The 23856-nt window shown below is 44.1% G+C and overlaps 1 protein-coding gene across 1 annotated transcript in view; it reads left to right on the top strand.

Moving 5' to 3' along the window:
• LOC144806453 (uncharacterized) overlaps positions 1 to 22334 on the top strand; it is a 41914-nt gene extending 19580 nt beyond the window's left edge. Inside the window, 2 exon segments of the mRNA XM_078672815.1 lie at positions 16757 to 20392; positions 20394 to 22334. Coding sequence (XP_078528941.1) covers positions 17475 to 20392; positions 20394 to 20598 — 3123 coding nt within the window. The 5' untranslated portion in view covers positions 16757 to 17474 and the 3' untranslated portion in view covers positions 20599 to 22334.
• Positions 22335 to 23856: the final 1522 nt, after the last annotated feature.

Raw genomic sequence — 23856 nt, 5'->3', positions numbered from 1 at the left:
TCCAGTAGAGCATAATAAAACAAAATTCCTGATCAATGGTACTAGTACACGCCCTAAAGCCTGCCTGTAGAGGAGATACGCTATCTGTCTCTCCCACCCATTCCTGCAGTTTGTTCAAAACTAGATGCAGAATTATCTTTTGGAGTGAGTCTCTCAGGCTGATAAGCCCGTAGTTTCCTGGCAGGGATTTATCCCCCTTTTTAAAAACGGGGATAATCTCTGCCCCTTTCCACGACTCAGTAACTGGGGCACCCTGCGCAATAGCGTTAGCCACCATCGCGTTGTAGTGGCACCATTTAGATTTTTCATACAGAAATATGTCCGGCAGAATGCCGTCTGGGCCCGGTGCTTTACCTCCTGTTACTGCCCCCAAGGCCAGACTAACTTCAGCATCTTCAAAAACTGTGCCTGTTTAGTACCGGCACGGGGGCTTCTCTTCCGTCCCTTCCCCTGAGCTACGTGCATATTGAGGTTTAAAGTGAGTGACCCAATGCTCCTGTGAAAAGTGTTTTTTGCGGCTGGGTTGGCAGACCACCCCTGTCCCACTTAACTATGTTCCAAAACTGTTGGGATTTTTGTTTACGCATGCTAATTTGAGTTCCTGCCATCTATCCTTATCCCAGGATTTTTTTGCCTTAACTTGTGCTCTTCGGTAAATATACCTTAGTTGCTGTACAGCACTGGGATTTCACTCTTTAATTGCAGCTCCTAGTTGTCTACGCACCTCTTTACATTCCATATTGAACCACTTAGGGCCTTTCCTAGGATAGACTCCCTTAGCCTTATGGCATCTAATGAAATAAGTGCGTAGCTTGGCAAAAAAGCTAACATGGGTACCGATCACCGGGTCAAGAGCAGCTGAGTTTAGCATGCATACTTCCAACTCTGAAATCGCCCCTTCAACGTCTAGGGATATTGAAGCTAAAGCTTCGGGGTGCTCGAGTATATTTGCCCATTTTAGGCGTCTCATGTCGTTTGATGGAACCACATCCTTGTGAGCAAATTACTCTCTGATCGCGTGTGTTCCCGTTGTGGTAACAAATCAAGAGTTGCACACAGGGGGTTGTGGTCACTCTCTGGCCGCTCTCTTACTACCATATCCCTTAAGGGATGCCACAGTCGCAGATTGATTAATAAGTAGTCTATGCTAATGGCACAATTGCCATTGTTGAAAGTATTTGCTCCATGCCTATCGGATGTGGATCTGACATTCGCCGCCCGTGGTCCCTTCTCTAGACAAGTGGCATTGATTTGGATTGCCACGTCAGACCATTTTTTAATTGGTGGCAGTTCTAACTTTAAGATCCCCCATTGCTCATCAGCATCTGCAATAAAATCACAATATTGTATTATATTTTATTGTAATTGCATTTGTATAGCGCTTACTACCCCTGACGAGGCGTCAAAGCGCTTTTTCGGCGAGTAGCAAGCTACTCCGGGACCTATTGAGGATTAGTGTTGAATTAGTATAGTAAAACATGCAAGTAACTTTTAAGTGGTGGATATGTTAGTCAGTAATTTGGATTCGGAAGGATAGCAGAAGGATAGAAGAGGAAAGAAGGTTTGTATTTATATAGCACTTCTAACCCAGGAAGCGCTTTTTTTGGCTGGTAGCATGCTATTCCGGAAACCCATAAAGGATTAGTGCTGAATTAGTATGGTGAAATATGAAAGTAATTTGAGTGTTGGATATTAGTCAGTTATTTGGAGTGCGAAGGATAGCGGAGGGATAGAAGGGAAAGAAAGGGTTGCATTCATATAGTGCCTGTTACCCCTGATGGGGTGTTAAATCGCTTTTCTGGCGAGTAGCAGGCTACTCAGGAACCCATAAAGGATTAGTGTTGAATTAGTATAGTGAAATATGAAGTAATTTTTAGTGGTGGATATGTTAGTCAGTTATTTGGAATGAGAAGGGTTGGGGAGAGGTAAAAAAGAAAAAAAGGTTTGCATTTATATAGCGCTTGTAAGCCTGATGAGGTGTTGAAACACTTTGATGGCCAGTAGCACGCTACTCTGGAACCCATAAAGGATTAGAGGTGAATTAATATGATGGAATATGGAATTAGAGAAGTGAACATGTTAGTCTGTTATTTTGATTGAAAAGGATACTGGAGGGATGGAAGAGTGAAGGATTTCTTTTTTTAGGTCATAGCAGTAGGAGGAGGCTTTTGGATGAGTAAAAAGTGTTTTTGGAGGGGAAGAGTCAGAGCGGAGAGTTTAGAAAGGTTTCTTTTGGGGGATCGGTATAGTAAAAGAGTTGTCTGTTGATGCAAGGTGGGATAGAGTAGGAGAGAGGATTATTTTGTGAAACATAGTAGTGGTATGGGGGTTGGGATAAAAGAGAGTGGGTGTAGAGGATATATTGATAGATGTATAGGGTGAGACATAGGGTAGTGAATTGGAAAGAGTAGTAGAAAGAAGTTTGAGATGAGTCAAAATGTTGGGCTAGAAGATATATTGAGAGAAGTATAGGCTGAGACATAGGGTAGTGCATTGGAAATGCTAAATTAGAAGAAAGTGATAAATGTATAGATCCATAAGTAAATTGACAGTAAATAGATGCATAATGGAGGTAAGTATATGCAGATTAAAGATATTGATAGAGGTACAGGATGAGAAATAGGGTAGTGCATTGGATATGCTAAATTAGAAGAAAGTGATAAATATATAGATACATAAGTAAATTGAAAGTATATAGATGCATAAAGGAGGTAAGTATATGCAGATTAAAGATATTGATAGAGGTACAGGATGAGAAATAGGGTAGTGCAGTGGATATGCTTTTTAAGGAGAAAAGTAACAGACACATAGATCCAAGTACATGGAGGTACATAGATGCACAATGGAAGCAAGTACATGTAGACCAAAGATGATTTTTGTCTTTTTTGTTGTTTTATAACATAAGTATTGTACATGTTTATACAAAGCAATACACAAAGATAGGCACATATCTATAGTGAAAATAAATGTATATATACTGAGTGACAAATACGTAGGGTGGGTATTAATGAATGGCCAGCATTCCTGGTACTGGTCCCGGCCAGTCTCCAACAGGTTTAAACAGGCACTCACCCATGTCCTCTCCACCCTTAGCTCCGACTCCCAAGCGGAGATGCCCTAAGCCTTGGCTGTTTATAGCCCTAGTAGTCAGGTGACCCCTTCAGCCATTGGGAACCCTAGCCCAAACACTATCCAATCACAACACTAACCCTAAACTCTAGAACCAATTGGAGACCAGGACCTTACAGCCAATCATGACCCTAGTCCAAGCACCCAATCAGTTTAGAAAACCCTGATCTCTACGTCCAATAGAGGCCCTAGCCCTACCAGTAGTCTCAACCCTAGTCCAAGCAACAAATGGCACAGGAAGCCCTAGTTCCTATTTTCAATAGAAAGCCTAACTCTACTCTTAGTCCCACACCTAGTCCAGGAACCAATCACACCAGAAGCTCTAATCGCTACTTCCAATTAAAGGCCTAACCCTAGCCCCAGTCCAAACAACAAATAACACAGGAAGCCCTAGTCCCTACTTCCAATAGAAATCCTAACACTAGCTCCAACCCTACATTGATTGAATCACAGACCCAGAAACCAATCAGAGCCCTCAAATACCCAACCAATGAAGACACTAACCCTAAACCAATAGAAACACCAGATACAGCGACCAATCAGTGTCCAATGTACCAAACAATATCAGACTATATAAGGTCTCAGCAACCTCAGACAAGGTTTGCTGGCCAGGGAGTTGGAAGCTGCTCCTCTATTCAGAAATCTCCTAGGAGACAGACAGGCTCAATCCACACTTTGGACTTCTGCAGGTAAGGCCCTAACAAACTTGTACTCTAACAACACTATTTGTATAAAACTGTACTCCCTCTCCTTCTGCAGGTAAGGCCCTAACAAACTTGTCCTCTAACAACACTATTTGTATAAAACTGTACCTCTCCTGGCCAAAAAACAAAGTGCACAGTCCCTATTAAACACAGTTTAAACATCTTACGGCAGATTATTGCTGTCTCATGGGGGAAGGGGGCTGGTTTCACTTACTTGTTAACACAAAATGGTCACTGTGGGTGCACTGTTTAACATACACGTTTTAGCACAGAGCAAAGGAGACATTTGGAGGGAAAAACCAATAGTCACGGGTAATGAGAAGGAAAAACTACAGAGTTTGGACTGCAAATCCCACAATTCAACAGGCTAAATGCTTCCAGTCACAGGCAGGAAAAACCACAAGCATTGAGGGACACCTGGTTCACAAGCACCCTCACAGACATACTGGATCTGCCTCTGTCAAGAGGATCGGTCACAAGACACTAAAGAACACTACAAGATGACATGCCAAAAATTATTTTGATGGTGACGGGGAAATAAGGAAGGGACTATAGTTGTAATTCACAGATACAAGTGGGACACTGCCCTCAAACATGTTATGATTTCACTTCATTAATGGCACACTCAAAATGATACACAGGACTGACCCAGGAAAGACAAACATGTAGCGAAAACATGCATTGGCATGGGCTATGTTCGTCTATACAGTATGGTCATGTCCACCGATAATGAAGGACTGGGTGAACACATCTGACTGTATTTGGACCTCTAGATGCGAGTACTCGATTATGTGGGAATCGTGAATGCAGTGCAGTAGTGTGTACGTGATGTGAGTTAAAATTGACCAATGGGAAGCAACATTATTTATTTGTGCCTCTCAGAGATCAAGACATAAAAACAGTGCAAAACGACAGTCTTAAACAAATAACTGTCTAGATGTGAAGGGTCAACATGTTTCAGCAAATAATGGATAACTTGTCCTATGCCTTCGTCAGGACCTTAAGTATTGCTACTGCAAGTGAGTGTTATAAATACACAATTTATAACATGTGTAAAGAGTTGGAACTGATACAACCTCTTTACCTGTAAATAAGGATAACGGTTCCTCTGTAAATAACAATTTCCCGTCTTTTGAGAGGACAAGACCTCGCATCACCTGGCCACGGATCAGGACATAGGAGGCACCACTCTCTCCGTCGGTACCTCTGATGGTTCCAACAGCCCCAGGCGGCTTTTGAAACTGCCAGAGGTACCGACGGAGAGCAGTAGCAATACTTAAGGTCCTGACGAAGGCATAGGATAAGTTATCCATTAATTGGGCAATGGTGCCCGCTTGTTTGCATTTGCAGCGGGCCCTGCACGCTCCCACTTCAAGAACAGCGGCCGACCCACACAGCACTTGCAGGACACCCATTCTGTGCGGGGTGGCAGCCGCTCCCAAAGAGAAATCCTGCATGGCGCTACAAATACAAACAAGCGGCGTCCCACGAGTGCTGTGTGGACTGCATTTCAAATAAGCGACAGGCATTATTAAAGTGGAAGGGCGCATGGCACGCTGCTGCAAATACAAAGAAGGGCACCAATGCTGTGCACTTTGTCGTGCCTGCTTTAGCAAGACTTGAATTAATATGTGAGAAGTTGGCCTGGCATATTCTGACCACTATTCTAGTACCTTGCACCAGTCCAAACGACACTTATTGATGATAGGTTACTGACAACCTTTATTGAAAGCTATCCTTCTGGTAGCTATGGAGCGCAGCCTTCAGGCTAAGTCTTGGAGGAATGTTAAGCAGCTTGTTTTACCAGTTTATAATCTCGTGAATGACCAAATGAAAGGAGAACCACACAAAGGATATATATAAAATATATATATTTATTCTAAACACATCCCTCCAGTTTCTTTATGAGGCTAGAGGCAAAAGTGCATACAGAAAACTTAATAGCACACAGTAAATTAACACAATATATGTTGAGCCCTAGGGACGTACCAAACCATATATCAATAAAGTGGTATAAGAACCACAACTTTGATAGACACAAGGCCTACAGCCTGCAGAAGTGCTGGGGCGACCAGGAACCACCCAAGGTAGTGACGCAGGGGACCCACAGGGGACACGTGCAGTGTCTGAACACAGCCACGGATCGCCGTTAACTTCAATGGGGAATGACGCGGTTGGAAATTTAAGAAAAGGGACACTTAGAGGAGGACTTTGAGCAAACCCCCTTAGACTTAAGGGGTTCTAGAGCCAACACCCACAGGAGCAATGGAGTACTCGAGTTACCTCACCCAGGGAAGCCGGGTGCATAGGTATCTTTAGGTGTCAGGAATCGTCGCTGTTTCCAATGGCGATCTGCTGCAAAGTGCTACTGCAGTCGAAGTGGAAAGTGTCCGCAGAGATCCAAGCCTGGATCGTAGATGAGAAGACCCTGAAAGCAGAGGGGACAGAGTCTGTGTCACTAGCCAGTAACCAGGGGCACGATAGGCAGATACCCACCGATGTTGGGTGATTTCAGATAAAGGAGATGAAGCTTGACTCTTCAGCCATGAGGACCAGGCAGCATCAACGACAACCAGGAGCTAGATTTGTGCTCTCCCATGAAGGATGTCGAGTGCAGCGGTATCGGTGCCCGGATTGGACCCAACAAGCCGTGGCAACAGTAACCCACGCAGAAAGGAGAAAGATACTTCGGTGCGGGCCAGCAAGGTCCGAGGGACTCACCACTTGGTGGGGAGTCAGGGCACATCTAAAGCAATCAGAGAAGCCTAAGGAAAATCAGAGTTGACTGCACAGGGACCCACCAGTCAACGGACTAGGGATCGCAAAGGAGCCTCGAGTGGAAATGCAAGAATCGGGCCCACGGAACACTCTTGGAGTGTGGGCCCACAATTTTCAGTGCAGATGGTGCTCGGGGCTGGGGCTACAAGTAACCTAAAGCACGACTTCAAGAGATGTCGAGAATTCAATGCACTTGCAATTGTGCACGGTGTCCAGGCGTTCTGGATCCACATCACTCACGAGGGCTGCAGGTCTCAGCTTTGCTGGGGACTCGGGTCAACCTCTGAGAAGTTTGGAAATCCTCTTCCTGGGCTGCAGATACTTCGGAGTACGTCGGGAGCTTCGGAGATGCAGACCGGCAAATGCTTCGTTGGTGCCTGCCAAGCAGGGGAGTCACTCCTTGACCACAAGGGAGATTTCTTTAGTCCTCTAGTCTTGAGTAGAGCATCGAAGTTCCAGGATTCAGTTGCAGAGTTTCATCCAGGGATATCTAAAGTCCTGTTACCAGGGGTTCCTTACTTATATGTAAGAAAGGGGTTGGACTAACTCTGGTGACCCACCTAAGGGAGGGTTTGGTAAGAGGGGTGGCTACACCCATTTCCTTTGTTCAGTTTTTTGCCAGAGCAGGGGCTCGTAGCTCCGTGCAACCGGTTTGAACTGGACTATCCACAGGGAAACCAAATGTGCCCCCAGTGCAGACTTCAAAGCACTCCTGGAGTGCACCCACCCAGCCCTAATTCCCTAAGGCCTGTCTGGGAGGTGGTTACACCTCCCTGTGACAGGAAACCTATTATCCAGGCCTCCCCTGCCGGAGTTTCAGTCAGCAGGAGGAGGCCAGACTCATGTCTGTGGCTGCAGCATCCATTTTGTGATGCCAGGGCTCTTTAAACTGTTTATCGGGTAGACCGTTGTGTACATGTCTCTCCCTCTAAAAGGGTGGAATTCTACCCCCACCGCCAGGACTGGCAGGGGGGTAGGATTCCAAAGTGTTTGACACCAAACACAACATGTTTCCGTGCAGCCATCCCAAAGTTAGCATTTACAGCGAGGATATAATGCACTTAAGAGTATATGGTCAGGCTGCATCACAGAACAGCCCCAGAGAATAGGTTCCGAGGCTACAAAGGGGCTCTGCTCATGCATAGGCACCCTTGCACATGAAATCAAGCACCCTGCCTTCAGGATTGATAATGCCTGCCATAGGAGTGACTGATAGGCCTCTATGTGAAGTGATTTAAGGTAGATATAGGTAACCTATATCTCAGTACAGGGTGCATGCACCACCTTACCCAGGCTGCGCCACCAGTCCTGTGGTGTAATTTTGGAAGGCTTCCCAGGGGTGGCATAATTCATGCTGCAGCCCCTGGTAGGCCTCTGGGGAACCTATGCCCTTAGTACCTATTGTACCATATACTAGGGACTCACAAGGGTACCCCAGTAACCAAACTGGAGTGTACCTATTGTACATGGAATCCATTTTAGGAAGAACGCAGATAGGCTGGGGTCCTGAATAGCAGGATCCCAGCAAAACTAAGTCGAACACTAGCAAAACACCAGGAAAAAAGTGGGGGCAACCATGCAGTCAGATGACACGTTCCTACAACAATGTTCAAGAGTGAGGGGCTCAAAAGTCACATTAAAATCCCCCGCGATCAGAATGTTTGAACCACAGGAGTGTAGATCTAATAAGTCGTCCAAAGCTGCTATAACGTCCGACTTCTTCCCCTTTGAGCCTCTGGCATAAACGTTAGAAACGTCCACAACCCCTTGTTGGCCCCACTTCAACCTGATCGCACCGATATCATTACTCTGTGTTTCAAGGACCTCCATATTAAAACCGCCATCTTGGCGCACCCAGATTACCAATCCCCTTGAGGGTCGACCCTTGCCCACACATGTTGCAGGGGTATAGACATTTAAGTAACCTAAGCAGTATAGGGGGTCTATTGCCCAGGTTTCTTGAAAACAACAGTCATCAAACTGATCAATAAAAGTGAACCAATCAGGGGAGACGGTCTTCGTCTTCAATCCTGCTACATTCCAGGATAACATGGATGTCCCATTGGTAGCAGGTGAATGTAGCCGCTGTCCGCTTGTAACATCAATAAGTGCATCATTTGGGCCCGATACTCCAACAGGTAAGGAGGGTGCTTCCCGAGAGGCAGTAGCCTCCCTTCCAGGATGAAGACAAGGAAGTTGAGTACCAGCTAAGGGTAAGAGAGGGGATTCCTTAATCATATGGGGAGCAAAAAGACCATTTAGTTTGTTCTGGGTATTACAAAGCAGTCAATCATTAGCCTCAAGAGAGGAAAAGCCTCTTAACCCAGGCAGTGTATATTCTAGTGTTTGGTGGCACGCACTGCTTGGTAAGAACCGTCTGAGTTGGATCGAGGAACCATCTGGGGACAAGTACGATATTCCAGGGAAAGAAGATTTTCGGCAACATTAACCTCATTCAGTGTAAGCTCAATACAATCTAGTAATTGGGTTCGGGAGGTAAGTCTGGAAGCCCTTGAGATGTATTTGCGAATTACAGAGCTAATTACTCGGTCCTGGAGGGTGCTGGAACTACTATACGTGGCATGGATGCGGGGGGCTAGCTTGCAAAAAAATGCCAACTTTGGAGCCTTACCTACAGTGGGTATTTCCCACTCTGGATAAACCACCTGATGAGATGTAGAGTCAGTGGGTACAGGGCAAGAGGGACAGGAAGGGTCCTTATTCAATAGCTGATTTACCAGGGAAATAAGACCCTCAAGCATAGTTCCCATATCCTCGACCTCTAGTCTGAGAGTATTAATGAGGCTAAGTATTTCTTGGGGAACATTGGTAGATCTACAATCTGGTTCTAGGATACATGTCTCGGGATGTTGTGTTTGAGGAGGGGGTTGACACCTAGGCCCCATTTTGATGTCCTCCTCCAGCAACTCCACCAGTGGTAGAAACCTATTAGTGCACGGGATTTCCGACCCTGTCTTCTGTAGGTCACTCCTAGATTACTTATTTGAGGATTGGCTATCACTTCCAGCATCTAGGTTTCCCTCACAGCCTATCTCTGGGCTCCCTTTTTAGGTCAAGCCTAGAGCAGCCCATGCGCTGCTCTAGGAAAACGACCTTTTGGAATTGCTGTGGACTTTTCTCGCCCTTGTGCGTGAGAAAAGGCTACGGCTTTCAGTCACGAGTGGCAGCGCGCAGTGTGCCATCTGTTTTGTGTCAGTTTTGACACCAGTGCACGCGCACCACTCGCAATAGACTCGCAACAGCAATGTCTGGTAAGTGAGACCTAAAAAGGAAAGTGCCCCACTTCAAACATCTACAACTTTCACTTTTCTGTACTTTAAATCAATTAAAATTGTATATTTGAAGTGTAGGGATACATTGTAAGGGAGTATTTGGTTGATACCGATTTTTACTTTATTAGTGGTTTTTTATAGCGTACTAAATAAATAGCTGAACCTTTTGAAATGTAATTCACTAAAAGGGCAACCTGAGCCAGAGTCTCGTAAGAAAACAAACACAACAGGACAGCATCTGAAGTGCTGATGTGGAAGAGGCTATCCGCAGTCTTCTGTGAATGGAAATGGGGCAGGACAGTGAGTCGGCGTTCATCCTCTGGTGGCCAATCATTATTTTACTAATTTGCCCTTATCACTTTGGCTGGTGGAGGGTAATTTTTGCTTGCCCTTTCCGCCTGTCCTGCTTGCTGGATTGACAAACTTGGAAGTGATTGTCCGGGCATCATTAGGCCATCAAGTATTTTGGGAGCTTCTTCCTCTGATGTTGCCCATAAGCCAAGAGCATGGAATGAGATCAGGCCCTGGTGGCAGCCAATGTGCTTCATTCCTTTCTCTTTTTAGCTAAAATTCTGGTGCCAGTCACACCCTTTGTTTTCGTCCTAGAGTTTGACTTACGGTGTTTCCTATTCACTATTTTCAAAGTCAGTAGAGTGTGACATAAAAAGTTGCTTCAAGCACGCCTTCACGGCTTGTTTGATCATCAGAGTAATATGCACCATTATGTTCAGGGATATCTCATGTTGTTCCCTACTTAAATTAAAGTATCAAACAGTGATGGGCAAAGGGTAATAAATGTAGGAGTTATCTTACTGGATCACTCCCGGTTTTGGGACTGAGGCTGTTGGTTTTTAAACTATCCCCTGGTACCCTGTCAACCATCAACCAGTGGATGTGCGTTGACCTTTGAAACCATGTGCGCATGCTCTGCTCTAGGAAAACAACCTCTTGGAATCGCTCTGGAAGCGTGTGAAAAGGCCTACGGCTTGCGGTTACGAGCAGCGGTGCGCAGTGTGCCATCTGTTTTGTGTCAGATTTCACACGAGCGGGCGCACCACTCGCGGGACGCTGCAGCTTCTAAAAGTTCTGAGTTTGCTCCTGAAACTGATGCTCAAGGGGCAATCTTTCTTACCCTGGTTTCACCCTTTCTTCCACCCTGTTCTTTAAACCTGCTCTTCGGTGTTCCTTATAATGTTCTATTATCTCTTCCCATCTCTTGTCCTTTATTCGAACTAAGCCCCCCTCTCTCTCTAGTTCTCACGTTTACTAATTAGATGCATTTGGTTTGAATTCACTGTAAATCGAGTCAAATGATTCGATTCAGTCACTGCGCCGCAGAAGGAGTCACACACCAGAGTTAGTATTCTGTAAGAACACAGTCAGTTCAGTAAATGAAATGAACCCAACAACACAGAGAATTGGTCACCCCATCCACCCGAAGAGAGGCTGCGCACAATGCTCGCACAAGTGAAATGCACTCATTGTCTGACATATTTAGCACTGAACCTCCCTGATTGGCTTTGGTACAATATTTATGTACATCTGTGGTATCTGTAGAGCGCAAACCTACCCTAAAGGCAGCTGAGCACTATACACGGGCAAAGGTAAAGGAAAGTCCATGAGTGATCGGAGGGGTGTCTGGGTTCAGGGAACAGAAGTCTATTGTTACTGCATTGTGATGTAGTGTTATTTTTTAAGGTGACTTGTGTTCTGCACTATGCTAACCTCAAGCAGAATTAAGGGTGTTGTCCCCAGATCCTGGGTGCATGCATAGATGGAGTCCGCTTTAGGATGTCATGATAATTACCACATAATTATATGCTACATAATTACATTGCACTAAATGCAACATACACTCCAAATAATAGCACTTAGTGCCACATGATTACATGCCACATAATTACACGCCACATAATTACACTCTACTGAATAAAACATACACTCCACACAATACCACTCAGTGCCACATTATTATATGCTACATAATTACACTGCACTAAATGCAACATACACTCCAAATAATAGCACTTAGTGCCACATGATTACATGCCACATAATTACACGCCACATAATTACACTCTACTGAATAAAACATACACTCCACACAATACCACTCAGTGCCACATTATTATATGCTACATAATTACACTGCACTCAATGCAGCATACACTCCAAATACCACTCCGTGCCACATGATTACACACCACATAATTACACTCTACTGAATGCAACATACACTCCAAATAATACCACTCAGTGCCACATAATTATATGCTACATAATTACACTGCACTTAATGCAACATACACTCCAAATATTACCGCTCAATGCCACTGTTGATTCTCCCCTAGTGTCCGTCCACTGCTCGTGTTCTAATAAAATTACTGTTTTCCAACCTACACTCCCCCGTTTTTAATGTCCCGATTTCCCATAACAAAAAAAATTATAACAAACAAGCATGAGAACAGGCAGGAAAAAGTTGCCAGCCGTGCAAGTACAAAAAAAGTAGAAGACATTTTTTATGTTAAAATCTTTTTTTATCAGGTTTTTCAGTTGTATATAATTAACCCTGGGCGTAGTAGGCGTAGTGGGGCTACGCGAAGCTACGCGAAGCTACGCGAAGTGGGCAAGAAACTACGTCCACCTACGCACTTCGCGTAGTCCCACTACGCGCCACCCGCCTCCCTCCTGCCCTCCCTAAATACTACCCACCTCCCTTCGCCCTCCCTAAATACTTAAATAACCTTTTTAAAAAGAATAAAAGCAACTTACCTTGTCCGCTGCGTCTCCGAGGCTCCCTCTCGTAATCGCGCTACCATCTTGGATACTAATGCGCATGCGCGGCCGCCCGCGCATGCTCATTTCTCGTGAGAAATACGCATGTGCGGGCGGCCGCGCATGCGCATTAGTATCCGAGACGGCAGCACGATTATGAGAGGGAGCCCCAGGGACGCAGCCGAAAAGGTAAGTGGTTTTTATTCTTTTTAAAAGGGTTATTTAAGTATTTAGGGAGGGCGGGATGGAGGCGGGTGGCGGGCAACTTCGCTACGCCCATGGAGTAGGCGTAGTGTTGCCTGCTACGCCTACTTTGCAAATGGCGAAGTAGGCAACACTACGCCCACTCCGTGGGCGTAGCGAAGTACTATGCCCAGGGTTATATATAATGTTGTCTTCGTTTGTATAAACGTAACAAAAATGCTTAACACTTTTTATTATAACTTTTCAACAAAATTCACAGCAGCCACAACGCTCTACAACATAGCCAAAAGTTCTGGCTAAACACATAAGGTCCCAAAGGCGAGACCCATTGGCTATGACAACGCTTGTTTTAGTGGGTTATGAAATATAGCTGGAATAGCTAATTGGCGGGCCGTAGTAGGGTTGTTTATACTAGCTGGTTGGGTAGAGCGTTGTGGGGATTTAGTATTTGCTACATGGGTGGTAGTATCTGTCACTAATATGTCCTCGCACTCGCTAATGCGGGTGTCTATCCTATCCAGTACACAATTACTCCCTGCATGTTTCTGTATCTTCCTAGCCTTTTTCCCTTTACTATCCCTCCCGCCACCTCCCCCACTGCCCTCCATAGTTTTCCTTTTCCCCGTGCTACCTCTATAGTGCAAGTTAAGTCTAAAGCAACCTGTCTACACAATCAGCAATGAACAGGCCTCTTGGCCCCGTGGACAATGAGAACCCTCAGGCCATCCTTATACCGGCCCCGCAAACCCCTCAGGAGAGAGAGCGAAATTATTTAGAATCAAAGAGTAGTTTGGGCAATGCTGGGAGATAACCGCGTTAACAGTACCTTGACTTGTCCACAACAGTTCTTGAATGTCCAGCGAATCTGAGTAGGCAAGATGCCTAATGCCAGTGGAAAGGGGGGTAGCCCTGCCCTGCCTCTTCCTGGCAATGAGGGCAAGGACGGGACAGCCCTTGGCCCAGGCTTCGTCCGTACGCGTACCACACTGCGGGGGGAGAGGCAGCGGTATGAGCGCGGTGACATCAAGGGATGCTGGGGCAGGCAGTCCTCACCATGAGGTTGAGCGCCTGGATAGGCTGATGGCACTAGCGGCGTTTCCGACGTGGACCCTGGGACTCCTTTGCTACCAGGGTGCTGCGCAGAGCTTGTGGTGTCCCTTGCTGGTGATAAGATAGCTTGCTCCCCTAGTGCCTGGCCTGTGCTATTGCATTGTTTGCATCAGATTCACCTAGTGCCTGGCTTGTGTTATTACATTGTTTGCCTCGGATTCTCCTAATGCCTGGCCTGTGATATTGCATTGTTTGCGTTCCGTTTTCCTAGTGCCTGGCCTGTGTTATTGCATTGTTTGCCTCGGATTCACCTAGTGCCTGGCTTGTGTTATTGCATTGTTTGCATCAGAATCTCCTAGTGCCCAGCCTGTGTTATTATATTGTTTGCATCAGATTCTCCTTGTGCCTGGCCTGTGTTATTGCATTGTTTGCGTCGGATTCTCCTAATGCCTGGCCTGTGATATTGCATTGTTTGAGTCCCGTTTTCCTAGTACCTGGCCTGCGTTATTGCACTGATTGTGTCATATTCTTGCAATGCCTGGCGTGTGTTATTGCATTGTTTGCATCACGTTTTTCTAGGACCTGGTCTGTGTTATTGCACTGTATGTGCGGCTTTTGGTATGTTATTATTCCAATAGTTGCAGCTTTTCTAACAAACATGGTACTTTTTATCCCAATCAAGTGCATCTGACTGCAAGGAAACTTCCTGCAGTAACAATCTACTTCCTATTTATGTGGCAACAGACCGCACAACATGTCTGCCAGAGATGCTGTAGGGTCAGAAACAGTACATAGGTAAGTAGGTATGATGGAAAACAAACTATAACGAAGAAGCTGCTGTGATAGACGGCAAAACATCCATGTCAAAACATCAGCAGTAGGACAATGGTACATGGAACAATAATGGTAGATATATTTACACTTCTGTGCAGTGCGTGTCACTTAATGTTCTTTTCTTGCACTCTCATGAGATGGTTTTTCAAGGCAACTCTGAGCTCACTGAGTGTGGAACTTCCACGATTCTCAGAGACGGGCCGTTCCAAAGACGGTAACAGAGAAGGTTGAAAGATCCGAGTCTTGATCCTGGCAGATGGACTGGTGATCCCTGAGGGGGTGTGGGTGGTCTGTGTGTTGCCACGGCTGTCCAGGGGGTGTAAGAAAATGTCAGCAATTTGTGGAGGGCCCTCTTTTGCGTGAGAACCACCCAGCTTCATGCAATACAGACTTGAGGGTTTGTGTCTGCGCAGGATGAGTTACATTCTGATAGTAAAATGGAGGACCTTGTCCAAAGGCGATAGATGTTACCAAGGATTAACATCTTCAGTTACGACAGACAGAGGAAGTCCATGTACCTCGAGGAGCTTGAAATGCTTTCTGCACTCTGCTCTTGCAGGCTGGATGTTTATTCTCTATTTGGCATTTGCCAGGGGCAGTGGGTTAATTAAACCTTGCAGCAGCACTTGTAGCGTGGACTCTTGGAGTCTTGTAGTATGCGGAAGAACTGTATTCATGTTCTACGGAGCTCAGAAAATCCAGACTTTCCGGGCCAGAACCGGGTGCTGTAAGCTGCACTAGTTTCAGGGAGATGGACAGATGTTATGGCGATAGGAAACCCCGACAAACCACAATAATGTTCCACTCTTCCAGGTTAGACGAAACCAAAAATGCTTGAACCAAGGGAGCTGTTGAAAGTGTCAAAGGTGACCTATGAACAGCAAGGTAAAGACAGGAGTTGGTATTTGAGATAATCTTAAGTGAATAGGAAAGAAATGAGAAGTGTGTGAATGGAGTTACTTTCGTTGTATACTTCGTAAAGAGTTACTGGAAATTTTGCAGCCCCGCCTGGTCAATCTCTTTTTCTAAACTCTATTGTTGTTTGAATGAAATCTTGACCGTATGCATCTATCTTAAGCAAAACCTTAAGCACTTGGGAGCTCCGAGCACCCTTACTTTGCTAAGTTACTCAGTGAACACTGTTAAATCACCTAGTTTTCAGACATTAATAAGATGTCACCTGATCACCAGAACTTTTAGTTAAATATTTGTGTATTATGAAATATTCCCTACTAAGTTCAAAGGCAGTAAAGAAGAAGGGGCGATTTACTAAGATTTTGCGTCGTGTTTGCGTCACAAAAGTGGCACAAAAGAGTGCAAAATTTATTTTTCCTAATTTTCTTTCCAGCAAATAGCGTAAAAGTAATGTGAAGCATCGCATTGCACTGCTTCGCGTTACTTTGCACATTGGGGCCTGCCACTGGTGGGGCATGGGCGTTCCCGTCAACCACCCATTGTTTCTCACGCTAAACTCAATTTACCAAATACAGTAGATTGGGTTTAGCGTGAAAAAACTGCGCCCGTTTAAACTAAGCGCTTGGAAGGAGAAATGCTTTAATTTCTCCTTCCTTTTCTGACTTTGCATGCGTGCTGCACAGTGTAACAATCATACAACGTTGGAAAAGGTTTCCCTCATGTCTAGGCATAGTATTTTGTTCAGGTAGGGTGTCCTTCCTGTACAAAACCTATGCTGGACTCACACACACACACCCTAGCGCTCTTGTGCTAAGGTGTGTGCATGGCGCAGGGCTGCTGTAATCAGTGCCGGCGCAAGGGAAAGGGAAGGAGAGAGCCATATCTTTGAAAATATGGTGCTCTCCTGCTCCCTCCATGTCACGCAGCGCAGCCTCGCAAGGGGAGGCCTGCGCTGCATTGCGTGGAGATTTGGTAAATCTCCCCTGAAATGTCTTTTACAACCAGTTAAATATTGTGAATTCTCATTCCATTTTGTTTCAATTTAGTAATTTTAAATATCTTTACATCCAACAGAAAACAAGCCTTGAATGTATGAATTGACCATCAATAATGAAGCGAATGCTGTAAATCTTCAATGATAGCAGAAATATTGAGCTACAATATTCAGGAAAACATCAGCGCAGTCGGCGACAGAGGAACCTGCACACAAACTGACAGATCCCGGATAAAGCATCAACGGCAGTTCAGTGATTGTAAGACGCTGAGCTGTGCACCTCCACGCCACAAGACGAAGAAATGACCTTAGGAAATTTAAGGCAACAACAATAACAAACCACCTCCTGTATAAACAAGTGTCAAATACAAACTTTGATAAATGTATCGGTATGATGTGATTATCGCAGTGCTCTATTTTCTAAAAGGAAGACAAGCCATCATTCCGTGCTCTAGGTGAATTGTAAACTCTTTCTGGCCAAACCACAGTAACAAGCGGAAAGCACAACAGAGCGGAGGCAGACAACTGACGGGTAATGGAAAGAGGAGCTCTTCTATCTACAATACAATAGACTGTCCAAATTTGAACCGGCCAGAAGTAAGATACATCTTTACCCGCAAGCGTGCATTGCCATAATCCAATCTAAAGGCACAACCGCCTACAAAGACACATTCTACGTATTAGGAGTGTGGCAAATATTTGGTGGCTATTGTATTTTATTGTTAAAACATAAATCAAACGTACAAAATACTGCGCACATATAAAGTGTGTGAGAAACACACAAGTGCTTTAACAGCCATGTCGGCCCATCAGGAAATACAGTCAAGGGATGTAGATAAATATATACCTGACCCACAGAGACTAACCAAGAAAGAAGAATCACACACATACAGCAAGAGCTTTAGTTTGTCATCACTACTCAAGCTTCATCAGCACACGTACACAGGACAAAAACCATTCAAGTGCAGTGAATGTGCAAAGTGCTTTAGTCAGTTATCACACCTTCAAAGACATCAGCGAACACACACAGGAGAAAAGCCATTCAAGTGCAGTGAATGTGCAAAGTGCTTTACTTTCTTGTCACACCTACAAAGCCATCTGTGGAACCACATAGGAGAAAAAAAAATTAAGTGCAGTGAATGTGCAAAGTGCTTCAGTAAGTCATCACACCTACAAAATCATCTGCGAACGCACAGAGGAGAAAAGCCATTTAAATGCAGTGAATGTGGGAAGAGCTTTAGTCGATTAGACCACCTACAAAGACATCAGCGAATACACTCAGGGGAAAAACCATACCATTGCAATCAATGTCAAATGATTTTTAGTCGTTACTCAACATTAAGGATTCATCAGCGAACACACACAGGAGAAAAACCATTCAACTGCAGTGAATGTGGGAAGAGCTTTAGTCAATTATCAAACCTCCAAACACATCAGCGAACACACACAGGGGAAAAACCCTATCAATGTAGTGAATGTGACAGTAGTTATCGCAGCTCTTCAGCATTAAGGTATCATCAGCGAACTCACACAGGAGACAAACCATTCAAGTGCAATGAATGTCTAAAGAGCTTTAGTCAATTATCAGTGCTACAAAGACATCTGCGAACACACACAGGGGAAAAACCATTCAACTGCAGTGAATGTGGGAAGAGCTTTAGTCACTTATCAAACCTCCAAACACATCAGCGAACACACACAGGGGAAAAACCCTTTAATTGTAGTGAATGTAACAGTAGTTTTCGCGTCTCTTCAGCATTAAGGATTCATCAGCGAACTCACACAGGAGAAAAACCATTCAAGTGCAGTGAATGTCTGAAGAGCTTTAGTTGGTTATCAAACCTCAAAACACATCAGCGAACACACACGGGGGAAAAACCCTATCATTGTAGTGAATGTGACAGTAGTTTTCGCAGCTCTTCAGCATTAAGGATTCATCGGCGAACTCACACAGGAGAAAAACCATTCAAGTGCAATGAATGTGTCAAGAGCTTTAGTCAATTATTACACCTAGAAAGACATCAGCAATCACACACAGGGGAAAAACCATTCAACTGCAGTGAATGTGGGAAGAGCTTTCGTCACTTATCAAACCTCCAAACACATCAGCGAACACACACAGGGGAAAAACCCTATCATTGTAGTGAATGTGACAGTAGTTATCGCAGCTCTTCAGCATTAAGGTATCAGCGAACTCACACAGGAGACAAACCATTCAAGTGCAATGAATGTCTAAAGAGCTTTAGTCAATTATCAGTGCTACAAAGACATCTGCGAACACACACAGGGGAAAAACCATTCAACTGCAGTGAATGTGGGAAGAGCTTTAGTCGCTTATCAAACCTCCAAACACATCAGCGAACACACACAGGGGAAAAACCCTTTAATTGTAGTGAATGTAACAGTAGTTTTCGCGTCTCTTCAGCATTAAGGATTCATCAGCGAACTCACACAGGAGAAAAACCATTCAAGTGCAGTGAATGTCTGAAGAGCTTTAGTTGGTTATCAAACCTCCAAACACATCAGCGAACACACACGGGGGAAAAACCCTATCATTGTAGTGAATGTGACAGTAGTTTTCGCAGCTCTTCAGCATTAAGGATTCATCAGCGAACTCACACAGGAGAAAAACCATTCAAGTGCAATGAATGTGTCAAGAGCTTTAGTCAATTATCACACCTAGAAAGACATCAGCAATCACACACAGGGGAAAAACCATTCAACTGCAGTGAATGTGGGAAGAGCTTTCGTCACTTATCAAACCTCCAAACACATCAGCGAACACACACAGGGGAAAAACCCTATCATTGTAGTGAATGTGACAGTAGTTATCGCAGCTCTTCAGCATTAAGGTATCATCAGCGAACTCACACAGGAGACAAACCATTCAAGTGCAATGCATGTGTCAAGATCTTTAGTCAATTATTACACCTAGAAAGACATCAGCAATCACACACAGGGGAAAAACCATTCAACTGCAGTGAATGTGGGAAGAGCTTTCGTCAATTATCAAACCTCCAAACACATCAGCGAACACACACAGGGGAAAAACCCTATCATTGTAGTGAATGTGACAGTAGTTATCGCAGCTCTTCAGCATTAAGGTATCATCAGCGAACTCACACAGGAGACAAACCATTCAAGTGCAATGAATGTCTAAAGAGCTTTAGTCAATTATCAGTGCTACAAAGACATCTGCGAACACACACAGGGGAAAAACCATTCAACTGCAGTGAATGTGGGAAGAGCTTTAGTCACTTATCAAACCTCCAAACACATCAGCGAACACACACAGGGGAAAAACCCTTTAATTGTAGTGAATGTAACAGTAGTTTTCGCGTCTCTTCAGCATTAAGGATTCATCAGCGAACTCACACAGGAGAAAAACCATTCAAGTGCAGTGAATGTCTGAAGAGCTTTAGTTGGTTATCAAACCTCCAAACACATCAGCGAACACACACGGGGGAAAAACCCTATCATTGTAGTGAATGTGACAGTAGTTTTCGCAGCTCTTCAGCATTAAGGATTCATCAGCGAACTCACACAGGAGAAAAACCATTCAAGTGCAATGAATGTGTCAAGAGCTTTAGTCAATTATCACACCTAGAAAGACATCAGCAATCACACACAGGGGAAAAACCATTCAACTGCAGTGAATGTGGAAAGAGCTTTCGTCACTTATCAAACCTCCAAACACATCAGCGAACACACACGGGAAAAACCCTATCATTGTAGTGAATGTGACAGTAGTTATCGCAGCTCTTCAGCATTAAGGTATCATCAGCGAACTCACACAGGAGACAAACCATTCAAGTGCAATGAATGTCTAAAGAGCTTTAGTCAATTATCAGTGCTACAAAGACATCTGCGAACACACACGGGGGAAAACTATTCAGCGGCAGTGAAGAGGGAAGAGCTTTAGTCACTTATCAAACCTCCAAACACATCAGCAAACACAGAGACTCCGGAAAGAACTTAAGAACATCAAAAATAATACTGACCCATCTGAGGACATAGACAAGAGCAGAACAGTGCAGTTATTGTGAGAGGAATGAATTACGGAAAAAGATTCAATTCAAATTATGTGGGACATTGAAATGCCAGGTGATAGAAGACCGGACTAGCAGTAAAGAAGGAAAACAGATAACAGTATTTACAGAATTATAAATGTGTTTGTTTTCAGTGATTGTTCACTTCCGTACACATAGCAAAGCAGCATGATGCACCAGGATACACAGTGGGAGGCTAGCACAATGTGGACTAAAAGAAAAGAAAAATTGTTGATTTTTATTTGGTGAAGAAGAGATACAAAGAAAAGCATTCAATCGCACCTGACCACACCATCTGTAAAAGCAACACTGAACAATACTGGGACTAACAACGATATCTTCAGCTAACTTGTCGGATTAGTGATAAAACCTATAAGCCAAACACACCCAGAGTGGACATGCTGTCAGGGCTCTGGAGATGGGAAACTTCATTGGTAAAATGTAGATATTACTATTAACAAATGCCACTGCTGTATATGTGATGTACTAAAGTGAAGCACAGGTGTTCAAGAAATAAACTGTTTTGAGATATAAAAGAGCATATACCTTGTTTCTAACCCCTTCAGTGCTGCGCGAATTCCGCTGCAGTGCTGAAGGTTCTAAAGAACCTATGGACTCATGACGGAACGGTTCCGTCATGAGCACAGGCCAACCGACGCTCATGACGGAACCGTTCCGTCATGAGCACCGAAGGGGTTAAGTAATGTTTTCTGCATCTTTTACACTCTGTTATCGGTTGATGGATCAGCTCATGCCTCGGGCCTTATAACTAACTGTGACCCGTGGCTCCTCTCCGACATGGCTCACCCTATTTATTTTGTGACTTGCCAAACTCTACTTTTTACCAGAATTGAGCCATTGTAAGCAGTCGACTCTGTTTGAAGAATGTGGTGAAATAGCGAAATCCCACATCAAAAGTATATATGCGACTGGACAATCAGTTGCAGTCCCAGCAACTCGTCTTCCACACTTGATTGTCCCTTGTCCTCCAATGTTCTAAAGGATTTGTCGTATGAATGCCAGAAGTAGCAGTGACATTCATGAAGCTAACGCTAACAGGAGTGTGTGGGAGATAGAGAGGGGGAGAGATAAAGAGAACAAGAGAGACAAAGAAAGGGGGAGAAAAATAGAGAAAAGGAAGGAGGGGGAACGGCACGTTATTTGTACTGACCCAAAAATAGAAGAAGCAGCCGAATACATGTCAATGTGTGACATCACCAGAGAAACAGGCTGAATACCTGTGAATTTATATGTTTATTTTTAATACCTATAGACCCATGTCATGCCAATAAATAGGGCACAAGTAAGTAAAATAGTGAAGGAACTCACTATCATATGCAAATCACAGTAACGTGTAGTGACATGTAGTGACATCACAAGGAGTGATGTCAGGCCATTATAATAATTTTTATGTGAAAGGTTGATGAAAATAATATAAAAATACATTTTTGGTTTCAGTTTTTATACATCATGTGTTTTTCCCACTATTAGTTTGTAACTAAACTCGGAAATGACTGAAAGTGTAAATATTTTTAAACAGAGATGTGGAACTTGGAAATTACATTTTTAAACAGTTTTCAGTGAATAAATAAAATGTGCTTTTAATTTGCGTTTGTTTCCTGAAGTTATTCCTTATCCAGCCCCTAAACCCCAAAGTGTTTCACAAAGTAACAATTATCATTTGCAGGCTAAGGAGCTAGATGGAACTGAGTCCCGTTTCTAGATAATAGTGGGGGGACCCCTTCAAACTGTGGCTACCCCACAACTTGTGCTGTGCTGATAAAGCAATAGTGAATTTGAGCAATTTATGATGAATTGAAAAGAGAGAAAGAGAAGAAGAGAGCGAGGTGCAGGATATATTAAAGAACATGAAAAAAAGCGACACAAGACTTTACCCTGTTCTGTGTACTAGCACTTTACGTAAGCAAGTTGTGCTGTGCGTTGTGAACAGGCTGTCACCCCCTTTGTATGTAAATGAGCTTCTGTGACCAGACACCCCAGGCTCCCATCTCTTCTAGCGCGGATGATAATGTGAGCACTGTAAGGTAATCACAAACTAGGGCTATATTGAGAAACAACCGGCTTCCAGGTCTCACAGCTGTGGTTATGTAGTTCTTTATTAGTTTTATTTAATTTACTTTAATTTTCAGCAATTCTCCAGGTTATTTTTTCTCAGGATTACGCTTCAGGTCGCTCTTTGCTCTCCATCAATTAAACGTGAGGTTTGATGTAGGATTTGTTGTTAGCGTCCCTAGACCATGTCCAAATCCCTTTGTGCTTGATTTGTCGGCATGTGTTTTGTCCACACACTGGTCTAGGATGGGCCTTCTCAAGGTAGAAGTGCTGTAATAGGAATAATAAATCAGACATATATGAAATTGTAGGTAAACAAATATGTGTCTTTCAGTTATCAGGCACCACCAGACTCACATCTACACATGTAATTGAGCATCAGACTTAAGTGACTCCTCCCTGTATAAATATGTGCCATCAGTAATCGGGCTGATGGTTCCGCTGATGCGCACAGCAAATTAAGTTTCTGGGACTGTACGCATTGGCCTACATTTTAATTGCTGAAGTTTCACGCAGTTTCGCTGATGCGCACAGCTTATAAGGTTTGTGGATATTGTGCAGTGTAAGTAGATCACTGAAGATCACCCTTAAGTAGTAACTAGGTCAAAACATAGTACATACATCATGCAAAATGTCACTGCCCCTCCCTTCTTTTTGACATCTCCAGGAGTTCCTTCTCTCTCGTGGCTGAAGTGAAAGAAGGTTTTCACACATTATGCTTGTGTCTGTGGCACTTCCTTAAGTGCAGAGAGGAAAGCCTCATGGTTAATGCATTGTTTGGGCTCTGAGGGACAAGAATTCTTTGAACACCTTCCTGAACTCTCTGGTAGTGACTCTGCCACTCTTAATGAATATGAGATCTGCATCAGAAAGTTGGACTTGCACTACCTCCCCAAAGTGAGTACTGTCCTTGAACGATGTCACTTCGGGAGAAGAATGCAAAGGCAGGATGAGTCGGTGGAACAGTACATAACTACCTTGCGCAAATTGGCTTCCAAGTGAAATGTTTGTGCAGCTTTAGAGGAGTGCTTAAGAGATCAGTTCATGTTAGGATGCGC

This window comes from Lissotriton helveticus (genome assembly GCF_964261635.1).
Source record: "Lissotriton helveticus chromosome 1_1 unlocalized genomic scaffold, aLisHel1.1 SUPER_1_unloc_75, whole genome shotgun sequence".
NCBI classification, from domain to species: Eukaryota; Metazoa; Chordata; class Amphibia; order Caudata; family Salamandridae; genus Lissotriton; species Lissotriton helveticus.
This window is presented reverse-complemented; position numbering and strand designations above follow the sequence as displayed.